The sequence below is a fragment of the Cricetulus griseus genome (genome assembly GCF_003668045.3).
Source record: "Cricetulus griseus strain 17A/GY chromosome 1 unlocalized genomic scaffold, alternate assembly CriGri-PICRH-1.0 chr1_0, whole genome shotgun sequence".
Taxonomy (NCBI): Eukaryota; Metazoa; Chordata; class Mammalia; order Rodentia; family Cricetidae; genus Cricetulus; species Cricetulus griseus.
The window spans coordinates 60,602,067-60,626,076 of NW_023276806.1; the positions used below are offsets into that span (position 1 = coordinate 60,602,067).

General features: G+C 47.9%; 3 protein-coding genes across 5 annotated transcripts; 2 read left to right on the forward strand and 1 right to left on the reverse strand.

The window, feature by feature from the left end:
* The first annotated feature begins 603 nt into the window (after positions 1–603).
* Ca14 (carbonic anhydrase 14) lies at positions 604–8,411 on the forward strand. Of its 2 annotated transcripts, XM_035451074.1 has the most exons (12): positions 604–876; positions 1,892–1,988; positions 4,299–4,319; positions 5,207–5,386; positions 5,765–5,907; positions 6,121–6,216; positions 6,346–6,412; positions 6,677–6,834; positions 6,918–7,038; positions 7,258–7,278; positions 7,397–7,481; positions 8,004–8,411. In XM_035451074.1, exons 2-12 carry the CDS (start codon positions 1,934–1,936, stop codon positions 8,068–8,070), a joined length of 1,014 nt encoding a protein of 337 aa, XP_035306965.1. In that variant the 5' UTR covers positions 604–876; positions 1,892–1,933; the 3' UTR covers positions 8,071–8,411. The 2 variants fall into 2 exon arrangements, with proteins under 2 accessions (XP_035306965.1, XP_027249473.1); XM_027393672.2 differs by lacking the exon at positions 604–876 and having other exon boundaries at positions 1,801–1,988.
* A 320-nt stretch (positions 8,412–8,731) lies between these two features.
* Positions 8,732–12,264, reverse strand: Aph1a (aph-1 homolog A, gamma-secretase subunit). Of its 2 annotated transcripts, none has more exons than XR_003480748.2 (7): positions 11,940–12,262; positions 11,224–11,394; positions 11,001–11,074; positions 10,646–10,768; positions 10,365–10,492; positions 9,632–9,969; positions 8,732–9,515 (listed from the first exon to the last, which is right to left on the reverse strand). XR_003480748.2 is itself a non-coding variant. In XM_027393673.2 (7 exons), exons 1-7 carry the CDS (start codon positions 12,050–12,052, stop codon positions 9,451–9,453), a joined length of 798 nt encoding a protein of 265 aa, XP_027249474.1. In that variant the 5' UTR covers positions 12,053–12,264; the 3' UTR covers positions 8,732–9,450. The 2 variants fall into 2 exon arrangements, 1 of the variants encoding a protein (XP_027249474.1); XM_027393673.2 differs by having other exon boundaries at positions 9,846–9,969; positions 11,940–12,264.
* Positions 12,265–15,745: 3,481 nt separating this feature from the next.
* On the forward strand, positions 15,746–23,683 carry CUNH1orf54 (chromosome unknown C1orf54 homolog). The gene is made up of 6 exons (XM_035451714.1): positions 15,746–16,061; positions 17,771–17,857; positions 18,885–18,943; positions 19,513–19,626; positions 22,548–22,646; positions 23,599–23,683. Exons 1-5 carry the CDS (start codon positions 16,016–16,018, stop codon positions 22,641–22,643), a joined length of 402 nt encoding a protein of 133 aa, XP_035307605.1. The 5' UTR covers positions 15,746–16,015; the 3' UTR covers positions 22,644–22,646; positions 23,599–23,683.
* The last annotated feature ends 327 nt before the right edge of the window (positions 23,684–24,010 follow it).

Here is a 24,010-nt window from a genome sequence, read left to right on the forward strand (position 1 = left end):
GAGCCCTGGCCTGACCCGGGTCATTCTATCCCAACCTCTTCTTTTCTAATTTGTGAAATATGTTCACCCTCTCCCATCCCACCTCCTATTAAGTCCCCCAATTCCAAATGAGCCTTAGCTTACATTTTACATCTTTTATTCTTCCTAGATGGGATGAATGGAGCTTTGGAGGGACTTGAAGACGGAAACTTTTCTGTAGGGAATGAAGAATTCGCAAAGCATTGAAAGCATTTAAAAAAAAAATACATTTAAAACAAAAACAAAAACCCAGCCTTGCTCTGAAGCTCCGTCACGGGACAGAAAAGCGCTCGGAGCTCCTGTCTCCGCAGGAGTGATGACCCAGCACATGCATTATTCTGTTCATTTGGCTTTTATCCTGTGCCCTTGTTTGGCTTCTGCTCCCTTTGTTTTGGCTATTTATTGCTACTTGTTAGGAGCAAGGAGGGCAGAAAGACCTCACGTACGTGCATGCCCTAGGCTAGTGAGTGAAGGGTATGGAGGAGAGAGAAGCTTCACCATCTAGCTTGAAAGTATCTGTGGTTTTCACACTCACTAATGAGGGATTTAGGATGTACATTCCGATCAGGATTTCTAGTCCCGTGGGGGAGCGCACAACAGCTCACATTCCTGAGACGCTATGCAGCCTCCATGCTCCACTGGCTAACTCCACGGTGGCAGGTTTCACTCGGTCCCATTGGACCCGCTGCGACCCTTTGTTGGGTGGGCGGGAAGCCCCTGGACTCCTCACCCCCCTAGTCACATGGCCTCTCTCTGGCCCCTCCCCCTCTTTCTCTGGAGTCCGCCTTTTTCTCATGGTGACAGTAATTGTTTCCACAGTCACCCATCGCCCCTCCTGCCCAGGCCTCTCTGCTAGGGGTCAGTGTCCTCTTCAGTGACAAAAGGCGCCCTAGATCTGGGCTCCCCGGGGAGGGAGGTGGCTGGGTCTGGTAGTTAGAATGCTGTCTCTCCCTGGTGCTGTGACAACCCCTCCCCCGCTGTGCACACAAATGGGCTTTATACGGCAAACAAAACCGCACCCCCACCCCAGGCTACACAGGCACGTGGACCTAAGCCTCACCAAGGGAAAGGGGTGGTGACAGGCACCGGAGAAAGACAGCACGAAAGACAAATTCTCCTCGCCCCACTTCTTGATCGCCACAATCCAGACTCTAAACTTTGACTTCCCACTCCCCACCTGCGCCTCGAGCCCCCAAATTCTGTTCTACTTCCCAAGTCTGAATTCTTCCTGGTCCCAACTGGCTCAGCTTCTCTTGAGTTTGGAAACAGGTCCCCCACCAGCTGTCCCACACCACCCAGGGATGTGCTCCTCAGGCAGGCAAATGAGAACACAGTGTCCTGGGAGAGAGGTGCGAAACCCCCCTTCCCTGCCCGAGAGATCCAGGGGACACCCTTCTCAGCGGCAGTGTAAATGGCAAAGGAAGAGCTCACTCCAGCTGGGCTCCTGAGCCAGGGCCAGGGCGCTGGGCTCCGCAGGGCCATCCTGCATGCCTAATCCGCTATTTAAGGAGCTGCTCGCTTGCAGCCCAGGCACCACCCCCCTCCTCACGTACACCGGTTCAGAGCCACCTTAAAAGCGGGAGGCAACTGTGAAGTTGCTGGCCAGTTAGTGGTGTAGAGACTACGGAGGGACAAACAGAGAGACAGAGAGAGAGAGAGAGAGAGAGAGAGAGAGAGAGAGAGAGAGAGAGAGAGAGAGAGAGAGAGAGAGAGAGAGAGAGAGAGAGAGAGAGAGAGAGATTTTATCCTGGGATCCAGAAGTTCGTTCTAACCTGAGGAAAATCAAATCCCTGGAAAGCCTGCAGAGAGAGAGAAGAAAAGAGCTAGACGCCAGAAACTCCTCTCTCTCTCCCTCCCCACCTCTTTCTCCCAGCTCCCAAATTCCTGGTCCCCTGTGTACCACTGTGGAGATAATATGTTGTTCTTCGCTTTCCTGTTAAAGGTGACTTGGATCCTGGCTGCAGATGGGGGTAGGTACAACTGGGTCTGTGCTAATGTCCAAGCCATGTGTACTTAAGTGGGGGAGGAGGTGTAAAGGGACGCCTAGGGGCTGGGGGAAACGGCGGGAGGGCGCTGTAAGAGTATGGAGGAGATCCCTCCCATTCTTTGCCTTTTCCTCGCTAGCCCAGCTTGTCCTGCTATTGCTGTAGCAGCGGAGAAGACAGGGCCACTGTGTGACTACTGACATGTGTGGGAAACTCGGCAGGCTACAGCTCTCTGTGCAGCTCCTTCCCTACTGCCCTAGTCCCAGGCAGTCCTCCTGCCCTTTGTTCACGCACTCTGCTAGTTAGGGAGAACAGGGGTGGGAAGAGAACATACTACAAGCCTGCCCAACTCAGACCCGGATTCCCACCTGATCAGATGATAATCCCACTACCTGCCAAGGTGTACAGAGAAACTAACCAATTGGTCCATTTCCCTGAAAGTAACGCAATGATAGAATTAGTTACTAGCCCTTTACAGTGTACTTTCAGGAGTGGGAGAGAGATAGGGTAAGACTATATTGAGAAATGACTCAGGAACACCTCAGGGACACCTATAACTCTTTTTTGTTGTTGCTTGTTGGTTTTGTTGTAGCCAGACTTGTCTCCAACTCACTATGCTGCTTAGTTAGACTCTTGCTTCTGCCTCCCATAGCATCACTGTGCCTGGCTTCTATACCCCGTTTCTGTGCCTCACAGGCCTCATTCAGTACCCAGCACATAGTAGGTTAGGCATTAAGGTTTGTTGGAGGAACTAGTGGGAGAGGAGTATCCTGAGAGCAAGAGGCAGGAGGCAGATGGAACCAAGGGACCCAATGGAGTCAAAATCTCTTCTGAGAAGAAAAACAGAAAGAGGGAAAATAGATACGAGTCGGCCTAGAGCATTTAATAGGAAGGGCAAGCACCTTCACAGAGCCAGGGCACTCAGCTGTGTGGTAACCTGCAGACAGTGACTGAGTGGATGCCTCCAATCCCACTCTGGCTTTTTTGTGGGTTTGTTTTTGGTTTTTCAAAACCGGGTTTCAGTGTAGCCCTGGCTATCCTGGAAGATCCACCTGCCTCTGTCTCCTGAGCACTGGGACTAAAGGTGAAGGCCAGCACGTCCTGCCACTTGAGCTATTTTGCAGAGTCGTTTGAGTTGAGGAATGAGCCTGCTGGACAGACCAAGGATGAGAGCCAAAACATCTTACAAGTCTGAACAGTTAAAGGAACAACAGAGACGCAAGGCATTGTACCACATGCTTGCAATCCCAGCACTCAAGAAAGAGGCTAAGGCAGGATTGCCACAAGTTCTTGAGATCAGCCTGAACCACATAGTGAACATTGGGCCAGTATGGACCACATAGCAAAACCTTGCCTCAAACAAACAAAGCAAATAAAGGACTAATAAAGATGAAAACGAATTTAGGATTTTTTTTTCAGTTTCTAGATTTAAATAATACAAGCCAATCTACAATTAGATTTCCTTTTCTCCTCAAAGCAGGTTAGCCCTGGGGGGTAGTTAGATCCACAGACCCCCAGCTTTTTGGCCAAGACAGAACTGCATGAGAGCCTGGCATGTGACACGGTTGGCAGCTCTCCTCTCTACACACAATGCTTCACTTTCATCCTATCCTTGCCAGCCTGGCTGCCTGTGCCCACCCACCCACCACCCTCAACCTAGAATAGACCCTAGTCTGACTCCTGCCTTCCTTGAGCCATCTGAAAGTGCAGGAACCGAGGTTCACGATGAAGGGGGACTTTGCTGTAGAGCTAAGTATGGCCAGAAAGGAAGAAATCAAATTGTTGTTGAAAGTTCTGTGCCTTCACTGTGCAATGGTGCATCAAGGCAGAGGACTTCTAGCCCCTCCTGTCGTTCGGCACTGCCACACACTGAACGTTTTTCTGTCCTCTTTTGTTCTCTATCCTTCCAAGCCCTCTGCCCACACACTTACCCTACCCCACCCCAATCTTCTAATCGTTACACTGACTTGGCTCCAGCTGGAGAAAAGTAAGGGTTGGGCAGCCTGCACACTTGGATCCAGGTTAATTTTAGTCTCCTGGCTTTATCTCTTTTCATTGCTCCTCCCTCTTTACTCATTAACCAAGGGCACAGCCTGGCTAGTTATTTTAAATAGGACCCCCGACCTTTCCACCAAGGTGTCCAGTTTCAGGACTTCACATGGGAAGTGCTGGAGTGTAGAGGGGAGAGAGGGAGCGGAAAAGGAGGGGGCCCTGGAGGGAGAGGAGAGCGGAGGCCAGGACACTGCTCCAGGCTGTGCTCACTCACTGGCTTCAGACCAAATCACTCTCTTACAGGTCACCACTGGACATACGAAGGTGAGAGCAGACCTCCAGGCCGCCTGGCACTCCTTTCACCCTGGGACCCCCTCATCTGACATGAAGACTTGTCCTGGGGAGGAGGAAAAGCTTTCCTTGAGCTTCACACACTAGCCCTCTTCTGCATGACACCCCACAGACACAAGCCCTGGGGTTTACACAGGTGGCCACTAGACCCTGCTCTAAACATTAAATCCCACATCTGCTGATTCAGCAGGAAAGCCAACGAATCCTCCGTAAATCGAAAATCCGTGTGGAAATGAAGGGAACTGGGTGGGGAGAGGCACAATGAGCTCAGTTGCTATTCTTTTGCCCCCCTCCCCCAACAGTCCTATCCCCAACCTATCTCTGAAACTGGACAGCCTGAGGTCTGGAGGAAGAGGCTGGCAGGATACTATGACTCTAGGGACAGTGGAACTCGATCCCTCTGAACTTCTGATTAAAGACTTCTCTGGAGTCAAAGCAAGGTCCAGTGTGAGAGTGAGAAGAGAATGATAGAAAGGATATCTGAACCCCAAGACTTCTTGATAGGGAGCCTCAGAGATACTTCATCTGTTTAGGGCCAGTTGTCCGCTCTGACTCTCCCTCCAACTATTCAGGCTTCCTGCCTATTTCCTCTTCCCTCTCATTTAGCTTCATTGTTCTCAAACAACAGGTGAGTGAAAGGGACCACTCCCCCACTAATTAGGGCAGCTGGAGAATCGCCCCTGCTCCTGGGGAGGTGAAGGGTGCTGCAGCCTAGGGGACTCCCACCCACCTCACTCAGCCCTACTCACTGGGTGGAGAGAAGTGGATTTCTATTTCTACTGTAACATGGCAGGGAGTACTAAATGGTGGCTGGGGCTATGGGGCAGGACAAATGTCCATGAAACTTACCCCTCCACCAGGCCCACATGGTCAGGACCACTGGCCAACCTCTTACCCTGAGTGTGGAGGCAATGCCCAGTCTCCCATCGACATCCAGACAGACAGTGTGGTGTTTGACCCTGATCTGCCTGCTGTACAGCCCCATGGATATGACCAGCCTGGTACTGAGCCTTTGGATCTACACAATAACGGCCATACAGGTAAAAGACTCTACTCCAAGTAACTACAGGTTCTAGCTCAGACCTTAAAGAGCCAGAGGGAACAGACTCCTAACTTGTGAAATCTCAAATACTCCACTAATGAATGTGGACAAATGAAGTTCAGAGCCAGGCTGACGGTGGTACAGGCCTTTAACTGGGCCTAGCACTGGGGACTCAAAGGCAAATCTCTGGGAGTTCAAGGCCAGCCTGGTCTACAGAGGCCACTTTGCTAGAAAAGTCACAGCCTGGGAGGAGCCAGGCAACTCTGGGAAGGAGAAGGGAGAGGACAGCCAAATGTCCCCAGCGGTGGCGAGTTGAGGGTTGAGGTGGGAACTGCCCACATTCCTCCACCAATCCTCCGTCGCCCTTTCCTCACAGTGCAGCTCTCCCTGCCCCACACCTTGCACTTGGGTGGACTGCCCAGAAAATACACAGCAGCCCAGCTCCACCTGCACTGGGGTCAGAAAGGATCCCAAGAGGGCTCGGAGCACCAGATCAACAGTGAGGCCACCGCTGCAGAGGTATGACTAGGACAGGGGAGGCAGAGGGTGCAATTCAGTTGATCTTGTAGAAAGGATCGATCTGTACCCTTAAAAAGTCATACTGAAGGGACAGAGGCAAAGCTTTGGGGGCAGAGACTTAGATTGGGGAATTGCGGTGGTGACAAAAGTCCAAGCCCTGGAAAGAAAGAAGAAACATGGAGTAGTAACTGGGTTCCTTCTCCCTTCCGACAGCTCCATGTGGTCCATTATGACTCCGAGTCCTACGGCAGCCTGAGTGAGGCAGCTCAGAAGCCTCAGGGCCTTGCTGTCCTAGGCATCTTAATTGAGGTCAGTAACCCCTAACTCCTCTCAGGTCTCTCTCTCCCTTTTGTTCACATCCCTCAGGCCTGTTCTGTTGCTGGCCTCTCTGTGGTATTTACCCATGCACTCTTACTCTACCATGCACTCCCTTCACAGGTGGGTGAGGCTGAGAATCCAGCCTATGATCACATTCTGAGTCATCTGCATGAAATAAGACACAAAGGTGAGTCCTAAAAACCTACAGTGAGAATTCAACTGCAGCCTGGAGGTGGTGGCATATGCCCAGCACTTGGGAGGCAGAGGCAGGCAGATCTCTGAGTTCCAGGACAGACAGGACTGTTGTTACACAGAGAAACCCTGTCTAAAGAGTTCAACTGCAGAGAAACTTTCACAACCTAAGATGCTTGGGGAGGAGGCAGAGAGTTGGTAGTGCATTCTGCCTAGAAGGATCCTGTCCAGGAAGGTTGACTCTTGCTGTTCTCCCTAGATCAGACAACCTCAGTGCCTCCCTTCAGTGTGAGAGAGCTGTTCCCCCAACAGCTGGACCAGTTCTTCCGTTACAATGGTTCGCTCACAACTCCCCCCTGCTACCAGAGTGTACTCTGGACAGTCTTCAACAGGAAGGTCCAGATGTCATTGGGACAGGTGAGTGGTGGACAGACGAACAGCTGCTTTAATATCAGACCTTGCCCAGGTCCCAGAGTGACATCTACCCTCTTGCTCCTCAGTTAGAAAAGCTCCAGGGGACACTGTTCTCCACAGAAGAGGAAGGACCTGAGCCCCTCGTGCAAAACTACAGAGTCCCCCAGCCTCTCAACCAGAGGACCATCTTTGCTTCTTTCATCCCAGGTGACTTGCAGGGCTCCGAAGAGATGGGAAACTGAGGAACTCAAAGGCATGGAATAGTCAAGCCCTGGGCATGAAAAGGATAAGGGAGGATTCCCACATACTTGGACTGGGAGCCACCCCCAGTCATGATGCCAGGTCATTTTCCAGGTGTGGAAGCAAGAACTTCCAAATGGGAAGATGTTCTGAAACTCCCCTAACCCAAGTTTTCTTCCTCTACAGTGGGACCATTGTATACCACAGGTAAGACAGCCCCATATGGAAATGTGAGGGGGTGTGGGTCCCAGCAAAAATGGAAAGACTCGGTGCCTGTTAGACTGTGCTAACAACTTTACTGGACTAACATCTTTATCTCCCCTAGGAGAGATGCTGGGTCTAGGTGTGGGAATCTTGGCTGGATGTCTCTGCCTTCTGCTAGCTGTTTATTTCATTGCTCGAAAAATTAGGTGAGATTCTACTTTCTATCCCTGCAGTAGTTTATTTTCTATTAAAGACTATTCTCAGAGGCTAGGCAGTAGTGGTGTACATCTTTAATCCCAGCATTTGGGAGGCAGAGGCAGGAGGATCTCTGAGTTCAAAATCAGCCTGGTCTACAGAGTGAGTTCTAGGAAAGCCAAGGCTACACAGAGAAACTCTGTCTGAAAAAAACAAACAAACAAAAAAATGCATTCTCAGCCTGGCATGGTGGTATACACCTTTAATCCTAACATGTGGGAGGCAGAAGCAGGAGGATCTCTGTGAGTTCAAGGCCAGCCTGGTCTACATAGTGAGTTTTGAGACAGCCAGAGCTAGGGCTATAGCTCAGTTTGTGGCACGCTGACACACTTAAGGTCATAATCAGAAAACATATTGAGGTTTTTTTTTTTTTTTTTTTATAAGTATTTCCTATCCTATCTTATCCTATCCTAACCTAATTTTCACTTGGGGACACTATAGTCACTCCCATGAACCACTGCTTCTCCTTCCAGGAAGAAGAGGCTAGGAAACAGGAAGAGTGTGGTCTTCACTTCAGCACGGGCTACCACAGAGGCTTAAACTCTGTCTCAAGATGACATGGATGCCTTCCCTCACATCTGTCAGGGAGTCTTTCTAAGGGGTGCAGGGACTGGACTACCAGTCCAGACACATGTCCTTTTAGACACCACCTCCCCACTCATACACCAGAGAAGCAAGGACCCAGTTTAAGGATGAGCAGGTCGGGAGGCCCCTGCTTTAATGTGTAGCTATGAAGAAGCTGAGGACATGCCCTGATACCCTCACCTTCGAGGCCTTTCCTAGGTACACCTAGATACATATCTCGATACTTTTCCTCTAGGAAAAAGAGCTGCTGCTGGAATTTTAGTCATTTTTTGCTCAATATATGTTTGAAAATTCAAGTTTCTGACCTTAATTCTGGCCTGTCTTGAACTTTCAAGGGTGGGAGAGTTCTACTGTCCTCTGGATGGTAGAGACAGACAGAGAAAAAGAAAACTGGGGGATTAACTCCTTGTATCCTATTCCTGGACAAGGAGGAATCTACTTCTAGGAAAAGTTAACTCAGTTTCCACAAGCTAAACCACCAACCAATGCTTCCGTCATTACACCAAAGCTACCAATGGTGAACACTGGTTGCCAGGCTAGATAGGAGGATGGACCAGAGCCGCAAGGGGCTAGAAATCTCAATCTATTATCCCCTCTCTTAAAAGCCAAGTTCCCCCACAATTATAAAGTCCTTTTTATTTGTCAAAATCACAATCACCTTGATTAAAAGGATGGGACATCCCAACCTCAGCAGAAAAATGATACAGTGATAGAAAACCTCCCCAGCCCTCCCACACCCCAATTAAAAACTAGAAAAATGTCTGCCCTCTTGGCCTGCGATGCCATGGTAGTCTATCTCCTCCAGGGACACTGCCATGGAGTGGGCCAACCCCCACAACACCCTCCACTTCACCTTGGGGAGAGGAGGGGTGCTAATGGTCACGGACATTAAAACGTAAGTTCCAGTGGTACCAGTTCCCAAACATGCACTTCCTTCCTTTTCCCCAGGGCCTGGGACCAAGGGGAAAAAGAGATAGAAATGAGCCATGATCAGCAGTTTCAGGAGCAAAAATACAGCCCAAGGAGGTTAGGAGGCTCCCAGTACACCTCCTCCCTCTCCCCACTTTAAAAAAAAAGGCATTTCTGGGGTCTTTATCATACCAAAAATGGTTCCTTTCAGACCTGAGAAAAAGACCATGATGTCCAGTCTGGGCAGGAGATACAGGAAAACTGAACTCATCTACCCTTGAGCCTCCAGTGACTTCATCACCAGGGCCATGGCTAACCTAGGTCCCTTTTCTTGGCAACCTGCACTGTCCAGAACTGGAGATGGAGAAATACAGGACGAGGAGATCGGGAGGGCACCCCAGGCCCAGGGGTCCCCCCCATGTTCCCTTAGTCCTCGGGTGGGATGCGCAGGGCAGAATACACCATCACCCGACTGTCCTCCTGCCGTCGGCCTGCAGAGGGGAAGCGGGGTGAGTCATGGGCAGGGTGAGACCAGAGCACTGACACATGGGGAGACCTGGACAAGGGGCTCCCCAGGTGGTGGGGAGAAATGCAGATTCAAACCCACCAGTCCCTGTTGGGCTGCACCCAGGCTGCTCCTGATAAAGCTTAGAGACTACAGGTCACAAATGGACAACGCCACACCCGGAAGGTAGCGGGGCACATCAGCGAGGAGACGGAGGATGTGGGCAATGGACCCGGGCTGGGGCTGGGCTCAGTCATGGGCAGTGGACAGGCAGATGGGATCTGTCGGGCGAGCAGTCCAGGTAGTCAGTCCTTACACGAAAGGCTGCGCTGGATACTTCGGAGGGAGCCTCCAGCTGTGATGAATGCCCAGAGCCCCATGGAAACAGTGACTGCATAGATGGGCAGCAGGCTGGCCTCATACCAGGGGTTCAGGAATGTCTGAGAATGAGGACAGAAAAGGGGTTAGATTCTCCCCCGCCTGACCCCAACATTAACTTTGTACCTCTGAGTGAACCTCCCCCTCCCCCAGACATCCTACTCAGACCCTGATTTCCCTTCCAAGCACCAAAAGCTTGCAGTTAAGGGGACTTTTGGCTTCAGATTTCCTCAAAGGCTTCAGCTCCTCCTATTCACCTCAGGCCTTCTGAATCTGTCTGACCAAGCAAGTGAGACTACTCCCCATAGCAAGTGGCCTAACTAAGGCCGAGGTGACAGAGCCTTGGAGACTCACCTCTTGGACTCCACCCAAGGTCAGTTAAGTGAGAACATATACCCCATATCCCACTCACCATGAAATGCTTTCTCCCTGACTCAGGCCCCTATCTCCAACTCACCAGTCCTGATGTCAGTAGGTGACTCCCAACTACCAGGCTCAAAGCCCAGTACCGTCTCCTCTCACAGGCATCAAAGAACACAACTCCCCAAAAGGTATGGAGCAGGATAATGGCTGCGGTCAGAAAGGCTGCAGGGAGGGAGATGGGGAGGAGATGCGTCCCTGACCTTCTCCCAGCCTCCTGAGATGCTGAGCCAGAGGAGTCTCCCAGGGAAGGGCAATAAGTCAGATCGGGGCCAGGGATGGAAAGGGCATAAAGGCGAGATTAGAAGCGAGCCTTACCTGAAGTCAGGAAGTAATAGGGTGAGTCTCCATGGATCCCAACCACACCTGGCCCAAGTGCATCGGCCAAAATATTGATAACAGAGAAGACACCACTGATGATACCGAAGGACAGACCAGAAACTGGGGGGGGGGGGGGAGGCTCTCATCAACAACCAAGATCACCACAGCATCATCACCAGTACCGCGTCCCCATGCCCAGTGAAAATTCTACCATACCTACTCTCCCTCCAGACTGCCTCTCCTTGGATGCCAAGTATGAAGAAAAATACTTAGCACATGTGGATGTTTAGATTACCCTGAAAGGGAGGAGGGGTGTCCAACTCCCTCCTCTGGTCCCTCTCCCTTGGCTCACCGTAGGCCATCTGGCGGATGGAAATGGGTGATCTTCCGTCCTCGCTCAGTGATGCTAAGCCCTCATCTGCCTTCCTGGGATAAAAGAGAGGAAATATTAGGGAGGACAGGGATGTTCCTTTACCTTTAATGACCCTTACTCCACCCACCATCCAAGGGCTGGCCCACTTCCCACAATGCACACCACTGTCCCCTCTCCCTTCCAGATCATCCTTTGTCCTTACTTAAGGAGCTTGTAGTAGGCAAATCGGAACACTTCCTGTAGAAGGACAGAAACAGCAGCACCAAAAATCAGGAGACCATACTGGAGCCGGGCATCTGATCGGTCTGTCACATGGACCAAGATGAACCAGACCACAGAGGCCAAGAGCAGGGAGACCAGCCAGAAAAAGGCTCTGAGAAAACACAAGGGCAATGAGAGAGGCAAGGATAGGGGCAGCCAGAAAAATCAAGGAGCGAACCAGCCAAGGCTGCAGCATGAAAAGTGGAAGTTAGACTTCCGGATGGTCAGGAAGACAGGGACCAGATAGGATAAGTGTCTTCACCAACAGACTCATCTGTAGGAATCTGCAAGCAGCAGAAAGGGAAGAAATCTGGTTAGAGTCTTCAGTGAGATGAGAGTCAAAATGTGCGGGCTCGGACGGACCGGCAAAGTATCCATTCCTAGGTTCTCAGCTGGCCGAGGTCAGCACAGCCCCCTCACTGGTCTCGGCCTTGGGCCTTCTCTGACGTTGCCGGGAGGACTATGGGAGTCATCTGTGAAATCCCTGGAAGGCGGAAGCCGACTGCGGAAAACTGCCTAGACCCAGATTTGACCCTGTCCAACCTTTTCCTACTTCTGTCCCCCAAAACTCAGGCTCCCAAGCTCACCCCAGTTCCTCCAGCCCTTTCCGCATCGTTTTCTCTACGACTGGACCCGTCTCCACCATTCGCTACTCACCCCGCGACCAGGATGATGACCCGAAGCGGGTCTCCTGCCACAGTGATCAGGAAAAGGGCGAAGGCTGGGCCGAACGCGACGAAGGTGCAGCCGAAAAACACAGCAGCCCCCATGACTGGGCAGCTGGGGGCGGGAGGGAGCCCCGGCCAAGGGAGGCGAAAGGGAGCAGCGCGCCGGGGGGTATTCCGCGTGGGGCGGCGACGCAACCCCAGGAGGGGCGCGGTGCAATGTCACCCCCGGACCCCGGGGAAGGGGAAGGGGGGGCACCGAAACCCCGGACGAAGGTCCGCCCGACCTCGTCTACGGAAGCCGAAGAGGGAACAACCCCCGGTCGCTGCCCCATGGCCACCTCCCATCTAATCCCCACCCCCGGAAGGCCAATGAATACTTGATGGGGCGGAACAGCAGAGACGGGGGCGCGGCAGCGTGGCCTTCTGGGAGTTGTAGTCTCCCGAGCCTTAGCGCCCTCCACTTGGTGCTGGGAGTGGCTCCAAAAGAGTGGGTCGGGACTGGGCCCAATCAGGACAAGTATCCCTGGGTTCGCTTGCGCCTTGGCGACGGTTTCTCTTTTCTTTACTGTGGAGAAGGGTGATAACCCTTCTTGTTTCTAGAAGAGCTTTGGCGAGCAAAGATGCGTTTTGAATCTAGAGACAAAAAAAAAAAAAAAAAAAAGAGCCCAGGATAGGGATTGTAGGAAGATAGGGACTGGCATTGTTCTTGCTTGAATTAAAGGAAATGACCCAGAGAAGCACCCTAAGGGATCAAAGTTGGGCTTAAAAATTGGAGCTCTTTGAGCAGCCTCGTATAGGAATTATGTAGTACAGTCTGTCTCAAATGAAGACTTTGCCCGTTTTCTGTAATGACAGAAGCAGAGCAGCAAGAGGAGCCAGGAGAGAAAAGTTAAGAAAACGTTTAGAAAGAATCCAGGAGTCAAAAAGCAACAAGAGCAATGGGAAGGAGGGGAAATGACACCCTCCCCCCACCCACTCTGAGCTGCTTAGTTCCTTTGATGTCATACTTCCTGTATTTATATTTATATTCTGAAAAATAAACTTGAGTGGTGTCTTTTCCTCAAGACGGGGGGTTTCATATTAGAAAGAATCATCATTTGTATGAGGGCAGATTGGCCCTTAGGAGATGCCTAAGCAAAGGAATCCTACAATGGGATCATACCTGAAAATTGTTTTTCAGAATTTAATCAAAGCAACAACAAACTACAGAAATTATTTGAAGAAAACCAGGCTTCCTGGAAGTGATTTATTTATTTTTGATTTGGTTTGGTTTGGGTTTTCAAGACAGGGTTTCTCTGTGTAGCTTTGGAGCCTGTCCTAGAACTCACTTTGTAGACCAGGCTGGCCTCGAACTCACAGAGATCCGACTGTCTCATCCTCCCAAGTGCTGGGATTGAAGGTGTGTATCACCAAGCCCATTGTATGTGGGATTTTAAATATACTTTATTTTCTTCATGTATTTGCTTTATATCTTGTTTTACAAAATTAACAAAGTTCACAGATTTATGTCAAAATGTAGGTAAATAGTTGACTGGGATCATTTTTGTCATCTGATTTCTTCTAATCTTTATTTGGTTTGGTTAGGTTTAGTGTGTGTATGTGGTTTTTTGTTAATTTGGTTAGTTTTGTTTTGGTTTGGTTTTTTGCAACAGGATTTCTGTTTTTTGTTTTTTTTTTTTGAGACACAGTTTATTTTTTTGTTTTGTTTTGTTTCAGTATTTTTATTTTATTAGTTCAAATTAGGAACAAGCTTGCTTCAGGTGTCAATCCCTTCTCCCTCTCCCTCCCCTCCCCCCAACATCCCACCTGCCCCGAGCCAACCCCCCTTCCACTCCCCAGGCAGGGTAAGTCCCTCAAAAGGGGCTCCCCAAAGTCTACCAACCACATCATCCTGCGCCAGGCCTAGGCCCTTCCCCATGAGACACGGTTTCTTTGTGTAGCTTTGGAGCCTATCCTGGCACTGGCTCTGGAGACCAGGCTGGCCTCGAACTCACAGAGATCCGCCTGCCTCCGCCTCCCGAGTGCTGGGATTAAAGGGCCTTGACACCACACCTAGCACTGTTTTGTTTTTAATTGTCTTGTCTGTGAGGTCTCAATTGCCTATAAGACTAGACTTAGTTCATTATGCTTAATAAATATGCTATTGCTTCTGAATTGAACTGAATGAAAATAGAAAATACCAGAGCAGACAGAATGATAAGGAAGGTGCCGTGTGTCTGAAAGTAGGAGACAGGCATGGCACCTAGCAGAAGGAGAGATGGTGTTTGGTTCCTCTCTTCTTCCATTCTGTGTCTAAAAAGTTGGGGGAAAGGGGTGAGGTCAACACAAAGTGGAGAAAAGTAATTGGCTTTGGCTATTGTATGCAAGGGAGTACAGTAAAGAAACTGCCAACTTGGCCACACCATTGGGTAGCTGAGGTTTTATTGAGAGAGAGAACAGCCAGCAGCATCTGGAAGAATTCAGAGAAGAGAGAGAAGTAAACTGAACATGGCAAGCAGGCATGGCCAGGGCTATCTGCAAGAAGAGGGGAGAATAGTAGGGTAGAGAATATGAAAGGTTCAGGCATTATGCTGGCCTGCCCCTGTTACCTGGTGGAACAGGCAGTACCCTGGTCAGCCCAAGGTTCCATGGGAACTAAGTCTGCACACAGATACAGAGGACCCCTTTAAAAGATAGGTCCCTGCCCATTTACGCTCTCTGTTTCTGCTCTGTTTCCTCTCTCTGTTTCCCGGTCTGTTTCCTCTCAGCTTCCTTTCTACTCTCTCTCTCACCTATGTGCTCTCTCTATGGCGACTGGCCCTGTTCCTCTTCTCTTAGTCTCCCTACTCTGCCGGGCCATATAATAAACATGTCTTATGTCTCATGTCTCAGCATTTCTCTTCTTTTTAAACAAAAGAATAACAGACTAGAGCAAGCATAGTGAGAAAGCTGGGTCACAAGAAGAATGAGTAGCTGCGAGGGTGGGGAGCCCATGAACTGGAGGGAGTATAGTGGAGAGAAGGTGAGAAAGGCTAGGATGCTGGTGCAGGCTTTGGAATGTGTAACAGGGTCTTGTGATCCTGAGGGAGCATGGAGGCCAGCATAGGCTTTGATAAACTGATAGGTGCCACCCGCAACCATGTGTCCCTTCTGCCAAGGGGAAGGGAAATGACTCCATTTGTTAGATGGGAACCAGTTTCACAAGTTCCTGTGGAATGCTGGCTTTTTAAATCTAACTTCCAGAAATACTCCTATAGTCCAGGATGAGCTCATTTCTGGATATATGAACTAACTGCCTTTTGGAGGTGGGGAAACTGGAGCTTCCTTTGGACCTGACAGCTATGAGATTTTTATCAGCAGCAATGCAGAAGGAGATTTGGGAGTCAAACAATGGTTCATAAACATCACGCCCATCCTCCACAGCCAAGACAGGCAGAGAAGAGGCACAATTTATTTACTGTCTAGAAAAAGTCCTCAGCCCTTCCTCTCATCATTCCCAGTGATAAAAGAGATTGTGAGTAAAGAACAACTGTGCATGGCAATGGTAAGTTAAGGATTGCAAGTAGGAGGCTGATGGCACACACCTCCAATCCCAGCACTCTCGACAGAGACAGGAGGATCTCTGTGAATTCAAGGCTAGGGCAGCCTCCAAAGCTACAGAGAACCCTGTCTTGAAACACCAAAAGAAAAAAAAAACTTTTAGGATGATTTGGAGGGGAGGAGGGAGAGAGAGAAGGAAAGAGGGAGAGAGGGAGAGGAAGAGGGAGAGAAATAGGGAGGGAGAGAGAGAGAGAGAGAGAGAGAGTATAAACTTTGGTCCCAGTAGTGGAAGTCCCAAGTGGGCCTAATCTAGGGCTAGGGGCTGTCCAAGAGTAACATTGTTTGCATCCATCAGACTGGCTTGCCCCTCAGTCCAGCAGCTATGTAGCAGATCTACTGAGCAAGTAGGCGGAGAGTTTTATCCCCTGGAAGAAGAATCCCTGCTCCCTCCCAGCTTCACAGCAGCGGGAGGCGGGGTAAGTGCGGTCGGTGGGAAACAGTGCAATTTCCTCTTTTTCCTTTCACAGCGATAGTGCCAAATCCAGGATGGATGTCCTCTTTATAGCCCTCCTTGTTGTGCCACTTATCCTGGGTAAGTCTACTTCTGACCCTGAGCTTTTGTACCAGTTCTTCTTTATAAACGGGATGAGAGAAAAGATGTAAAGAGAAGGTAAGTGGGCATGCCAGCCGGGAGTGATGGTGCTTTCTCAGCTGCTGGAGTCCAGGGTTGGGGGCAAAGTCAAGATCTGGAAGGTGGAGCCAGTAAAAGCAAAAGGAAAGCAAAGCCAAATCCTGTCAGAATAGAGAAGGCTGATTGACAGAGGATGGAGTCCCAAACAGAGTTCCTTCAGCAAGACCAAACTCAGAAGCCAGGGAGTGAAACTAGTGAGAGAAGCCAGAGTAGCTCCTTCCCACAAAATAGAATGGGGGAAAACACACACACACATACATACACACACACACACACACACACACACACACACACACACACACACACACAATCTTACTAGGAAAGACATAGGTGTGAGAGCCAAGCTTGATGCCACATGCCCCAGTTCTTGGGACATAGAAGGGAAAGGACCAAAAATTCAAGGTCAATCTACACAGTGAGTCCCTGGCTAGCTCCAGATTCAAAATATGCCCCCTCAGCCAGGCATGGTGGCTCACCCCTTTAAGTCCCAGTACTCAGGCAGAGGCAGGCAAATCTCTGAGTTGGGGCCAGTCTGCTCTCCAAAACAAGCTCCAGAACATCCAGGGATACATAGAGAAACCCTGTCTCAAATAAATAAATACCCCCTATATCAAAAAACAAATCCAAGCTGGGTGTGGTTGCTCTCTCCTTTAATTCCAGCATTCTAGAGGCAGAGACAGGAGGATCTCTGTGAGTTCTTTGCTGGTTAGGGATACTTACTGAACCCCTGTCTTTAAAAAAAGAGACATAAATATGGATTGCCTTACAGGATAGTAGAAAACTGGCTGCCTTTAGGGACAGAGTCCCAAGAGTAGCTTGGCTCCTTCCCTTCTTTGTTCTCCAGTCTGCCAGGTGTGTCTCATTGTTTTCCTTTCCTTTAAATCCTGTGTCCTTAGTTTGGGGTTAGTGGAATGTGTTTAACAGAAGGCCTAGAATTCTGGATTCAACTATCAGTGCCACACATTTTTAGTTTTGGAAGGGAAGAAAAGCTATGAAGGGTCATTTGGTCCAGCTGACTCATTTTAAGGAAGGCGATGTGAGGCCGGCTGTGGTGGTGCACGCCTTAAATCCTGGCATTTGGGAGGCAGATCTCTGTGAGTTCAAGACTGGACTAGTCTACACAGTGAGTTTCAGGACAGCCAGGGCTGTGTAGAGAGCCCTGTCTCAAAAAAAAAAAGTGTGGGGTTGGGGGCGGTGGATATAAATGGACTGTTCAAACTTCTGCTTAGTTAGCAGTGAAACTAGAAGTGAATCTAAAAGCTGTTACTGTTTGTGTGAGAAATGCTGATAAGATCTCTCCCAAGTATCAAAAATTTGGGAGCATATGGAATCTATATGAGTTTCTAAATTTCTGGTCTCTGTCTTCCACATATAAAAGGTTTACATCTCCCTTGGGGCTTAGAGTATGTGAAAGGATCTGGTTTCTGTCCTAGGAGTTCCTCGAGCTGGGAGTCAGGAGACTGGGTGGGTTTGGAGGACCAGGGGCAGGGAGATGAGACCTCTGGAGAGGAGGCAGAAAGTAGGAAAACTAAGAGATCTGAGATCAACTCCATGTGTGCTGTTGCTAAGGAGCTCCAGATGCTTTTGACATGTAGCTCTTGTCCCTGCAGGACAGGAATACGAGGAAGAAGAAGAGCTGGAAGAGGATGATTACTACCAAGTGGCATATTATTATTACACAGTTACCACTAATTATGGTGCGTATGAGAAAGGCTCTGCCTCTTAGTGGGTAGGAGGAGATTTGGGTAATACTTAATTCAGAGATTGCCCTTCACTTTGCAACAGAACACGGGGATCAGACAAAATTTTGGCTGTGAGCAAGACCTATAAAGACTCTTGGTATTTTTTTCTCAAGCTCGTGTTTTTTTAAATTAAAAATTATTTTATGTGTATGAATATTTTGCCTGCAAGTGTGTCTGTGTGTATGCCTGGTGCCTACAGATATCAGAAGAGTGCATTGAATCCCCTGTAACCGGAGTTCCAGATGGCTGTGAGCCAACAAGTGGCTGCTGGGAACTGAAACCAGGTCCTCTGCAAGAGCAGCCAGTGTTCTTCACCTCTAAGCTGTCTCTCCAGCCTCTTAAACTCATTATATTTTTATTCTTTGGAAAATGTTTGGGATAATTTGGAAATTTTCCCATTTGTAAATTACTTTAGACACTAGATTGACAGCATAAATCTATACATATTAGCCATTTTAAAAGATTAAGCCAAGTGTGATAAGGCATGCCTTTAATCCCAGTGCTTAAGAGGCAAAGGGCTGTTGGATCTCTGTCCTGGTCTACAGAGTGAGTTCCAGGACAGCTAAGGTTGTTAAACAGAAAAGCCCTGTCTCAAAAAGCAAAACAAAAAAGATTTAGTTTTCATTATTATTTTAAATTATGTATATTGGAGTGTGTACTTGTAACGTCAGTAGAGTTGCCATGGAGATCAGAGGTGTCAAATCCTACTGGACCTGGAGTTGAGAGAGACTGAAAACTGCTCAGTATGGATTCTAGAAACTAAACCCAGGTCCTCTGAAAGAGAAATACATTTTCTTAACTACTAAGCCATCTTGCCAGCTCCAACTCACAAACATTTTTGACACTAAAAATAACTAGAAGTAGGTTGTACCAACACGTTTTATAACTTAGGTAAGGTCGAGTATTCTGAGCATGAAATATTCTGAGCAGTTTCTTCCCCTTTTCTTTCTTTCTTTCTTCTTTTTTTTTTTTTCTTCTCCAGATGAGTTTAGTGCAAACTTCACTGTTGATTACTCCATGTTTGAGTCGGAGGACAGGTTGGTGAGTGACTTCTCCATCTAAGAGCGTCAGGATAAATAACTGTCAAACAGAAACTGGGAAGTGCAGGAGGAATGTAACTGATTAGCAAGAATGAAAATTGGTACTAGGATGGTTGTTCACTCCGATAATCCCACCACTTGGGAGGCAGAGGCAGGAGGATTGCCATGGGCTGAAGGTCAGACTGGGCTACATAGCCAGGATTATTTAGTAAGACTGTCCCAGGAAAAAAAAGAAAACAAGTAAGAAAATAAAACCTGGCAGGTAGAAACTAGGAAGTGGGTCCCAAACAGACCTGTTAACTGTAGCTGGGAGAAGGAAGACGGAAGCTAGTCAGCTGGCTTATTAACACATGAAGCAGGGGCAATCAAGGGACTTCTTGAGTGGAATACATACATAATCCTTGCTAGCACTGGGCTCAGACAATCCCTAATCTTAAATTTTAGTCATGTGGGGTTGTGGATGGGGTAGGAGGCTTGATTGAAGAAAAAGATGGAAAACCCTAAATAGAGCATCTGTGGGGATGTTAGATGGAAGAAATGGTAACTGTTTCCCAATCCTACTGAGGTCAGAACAGGTTGGAAAAGGAGGTAACAACGGAAGCAGTAGAGACTACCATTAGTCTTCATACAGAACTTGTGGACCATCAGAATCCTGTAACCACGAGACCAGTGACAACAGAACCAGTGAGTCAAATGGGGATTGAGGAGGAGGGTGTATGACATCTCTTAGCCTGACAGATCCCAGGCCTAGTGACATAGAATAAACAGAGGGTGGGTTTTGTAGCAGGGAGAACCAAATAACTAATGCTTCCATGTAGGTATTCTAATTTGATTTTCTTTTGTTGTGCTAAAACACTGAACAAAAACGACTTGGGGAGGAAAGGGTTTGTTTCATCTTACAACTACCAGGTCACATATCATCATTGAAAGAATTAGGGCAGGAACTCAAGCCAGGAACAGACGCATAGACTTTGGAGGCACACTGCTTACTGGCTTGCTCAGCTTGCATTTTTATGTCACTTGCCCACAGCAGGCTGGCCCCTTCCCTATCTATCATTAATCAATAAAATTCCCCCAAAGATATTCCCACAATCCAATCTGATGGAGACAATTCCTCAGATGAGATTCCTTCTTCCCAGGTGATTCTAGTTTGTGTCAACAAACCAGCAGAACAGGTATCACACTTGTGCCACATCACATGTGTGGAGGCCAGAGGACAACTCTGGGGAGTCAATTTGTCAGGCTTCAGTGGCATGTGCTTTTACCTGCTGAGCCGGTCCAGATTTTGTTTTAGATACCTCTTAAGACTGAGACAGCTTTTGCTTGTTAGGTGTTCTAAAAGGACAAACAAAATTAGGAAGAATAGTTACTACAAGAGTGAAAGTGGCTGAGGGAAGGGAAGCGGAACAAATAGCAATATCTGGGGACTAGGGTATGACAGAAGAAAAGTTTACAGAGGGAAACAGTATAAATCAAAAAATATGTACAAGGGTTGGGCTGAAAAGGAAATTCAAGAATAAAGTTTTCACTATATGTGGGGTTGGGGGACAGGAGGCTTCCTCGCAGGAGAGAGTGAGGAAGAGAAACACTCTGAATATGTCATCTGTGGGGATGTTGGATGGAAGCAAGACCAGCCTAAATGATACAGCAAGATACCATTGGCAAAAAAAATGACCAGACGTCGTGGCACATGCTTATAATCCCAGCACTCTAGAGACAGAGGCCCGTGAATCTCTGAGTTCCAGGCCAGTTTGGTCTACACAGCAAGTTCCAGGACACCCAGGCCTACATAGATTCTGTCTTAAAAAACTTTTTTAAACAGTGAAAATGGCTCATCAAACAAAGGCACTTGCTAACAAGCCTGAGGACCTGGGCCAAGTTTGATCCCTGAGACCTGCCTGGTAGAAGGATAGAAGAGATCCCAAGAGTTGCCCTTTGACCTCCACACATGTACTATCCCAAGCCCTCTCACCTAAATAAATAAATGTAAAAAGAATTACACCAGTTGCTGGGCGGTGGTGGTGCACGCCTTTAATCACAGGGAAACCTTGTCTTGAAAAAAAGAAAAAAAATTGCACACATTCTTTTTGATTATATACATCAAGTTAGGGATAAATAGTCTGAGCTGTCAGGCTGGAACTTTGGGCTGATAAGCAATAAAGATCATGGTAAGTCCTCCAGCAGGGTGAAGAAAATGGAATCAAGATTTAGGAAACTCTTCATCTGACTATATGCAAGATGCATAGTGGAAAAGTTTACACTGTCCTAGAAACACCTGCTAAAAGGCTGGACTAGGAGAATGGAGTATAAATCGAGAGCAGAAAAATTAAGTTAGAAGAAAATACTTCTCTTCAGTGATAATTTTATAATGAAGAGTTAAAATAACTTACAGACTTTAACCATGTTTGGAGAGGATCAGAGAGATGACTCAGATGGTAAAGATGTCTGCCACCAAGATGATCTGAGTTCAATCCCCAGGATCCATGTGATGGAAAGAATGAACCCACTCCTTATGTCCTCCTCTGACTTCTACACATATGCTCACATACACACACCAACATGCACATGTACACATGAAACAGAATCTAATAAACATGTTTGGGCAAATGGTTGGAGGCCAGAGTGGCTTAGGAGGGAAGTGATAATTTTGACAGTCCTGTGTGGGCGTTCTAAAGGCCCCTGAGCTAGATCAGGAGTAGATACCTAAGGGCAAAGTTGTAGTTGTGAAAGTAGAAAGGCCAATGACTAAGTCAGTAGAGGAAGAGCAATCAACCAAGGGAACGGAAGAGGCAGGTGGACAGACAACTTTGGGTTATAGAGACCAGAAGAGAAAGCCCGATACAATCAATCAAAAGCTACCAAGAACCTAAAACCGATCTCAAAAATAAGGAAGGCTTGTGTAGTGTCACATGCTTTTAATCTCAGCACTCAGGAGGCAGAGGCATGCAGATCTCTGTGAGTTCCAGTCCAGCCTGGTCTACAGAGTGAGTACTAGGAAAGCCAGAGCTATGGAGAGACATAACAAAGAAAGAGGAGAGGAGAGAGGAGGTTGGGATGTAGCTAAGTGGCATTTGCAAAGCTCTGGTTTTCATCCCTATGGTGGGGTGTGTGTGATGATGAACATTATGAGGAAATGTACAAAATATATGGAAAATATGAAGTAAAAAAAAAAAAAAACCAAAGGGACCAAAAAGCAGCCTACATGCAATTGAACACAAATGGGAGGAACCAGTAGGATTGGCAAGCAAAGCCTGACAGTAAATAACCCACACATTTTTAAATGTATAGTTGGTGCTCTATAGATGGTAAGCTCCTCTTAAGCACAGGAACTATGTCTTGTTTATAAACCCCCAAAGCACCTACCACAGTGACTAGCACAAAGTCATGTACACAAAAGATAAAACATTGAATGCCATTGAGAATGTGGCCTCCCAAGTAGGAAGAGTTCTTTACCGTGATGGGGAGAGGACTGAGTCTCCTTAGAGACCAGAGGTAAGGACGAAAGGGGATTGTTGTAAAGAGGTGGCTATCTTCCTGGAATGGGAACTGCTAGGAAGGGTGACAATGACCTATTTTGTGTGTGTGTGGGGGGGTGTTTTTAGCAGAGTCCAGATCAGAATGATGCCATGTCCAGTCTGCAGAGTTCTGTGTCCTGTCTTCTCTTATGGACCCTCCTTCAAGGGGGGATGCATTTTATGTAGAAGGTAAGAGGGCAGCCACTGGCTTTGGTGGGGGTGCTATGAAGTACTTCTTACCAACCTGCTCAGTTCTCCTATGCTTAAGGGAAAAACTGGGATCACATTTAGAAATATCTAATTATCTAATCTTGAAGAAATTTAGAATAAGTAGAAGCAAAGACTTTTGTGATATATATATATATATATATATATATATATATATATGAACATATATATTATATATTCTGATCTGGGAGGGCTTTCAAGACCTCCTAAGAGAGAGGTGGGCTGAATGGAGGAGGTTTTTCCAAGCTTCCAACAAGTCTGGAAAAATCAAGGCTGATTCCATTCTGGCCATGTTTGAAGTTATGGCAGGTGCCAGAGGTCAAAATGGGTGTGCCTTACAACCCTGTAGAGCCAAGAGGCAAAGTTCAGCAGAAGGAGGAGGGAGGCACGAGAGGGACCCATCTTTCTCAACAAAGAATGTTGAATCCATTTCAGAACGTGAAATCTGTGGGGTTTGCATAGAGATGGGAGCAGGGGAGACTTCGTTGGCCTCGTTATTGTTTCTTAGATTTATTGTTTTTAATTATATCTATGTATAGAGGAGTGATGTGTATACATGAGTGGGGGGCTTAAGAGGCCTGAGGCACCAGAGCTTCCAGAATGGGAGTTACAGGGATTTGGGAAATACCTGACATGAGTTCGGGGAATTGAATTTAGCTGGCTAATTGTCAGTGTTGGTGGAGGCACATGCTCTTAATCCCAACACTTGGGAGGTAGAGACAGACAGATCTCTGAGTTTGAAGCCAGCCTGGTTTACAAACCTAGTTCCAAAACATCCAGGGCTGCACAAAAAAAAAAAAAAAAAAAAAGAAAGAAAAAAAAATCCTGTCTTGAAAAACAAAACAAAACAAAAAGCAGTGTGTCTTCTTAAACACGAGTCACCTGACCCTGTTTTTATCCTCCCTCCCTCCAGGTGAGAGAAGGCTGCTATGACTCTTCAGACTAAAGTTTGGCAAGAAGTTGGATGAAAAAATAAAAGGAAAAAAAAGTTTTGTCTACTTTTTTACATTTTCCTTTTTTTTTTAGTTTAAATTAGAAACAAGCTTGCTTTACATGTCAATCCCAGTTCCCACTCCCTCCCCTCCTCCCCTGCCCCCAACAAACACCCTACCCCATCCCCTTCCTGCGCCCCAGGGAGGGTGAGGCCTTCCACGGGGGATCTTCAAAGTCTCACATCATTTGGAGCAGGACCTAGGCCCTCCCCCGTGTGTCTAGGCTGAGAGAGTATCCTTCTATGTGGAATGGGCTCCCAAAGTCCATTAATGTACTAGGGATAAATACTGATCCACTGCCAGAGGCCCCATAGACTGCCCAGGTCTCCTATC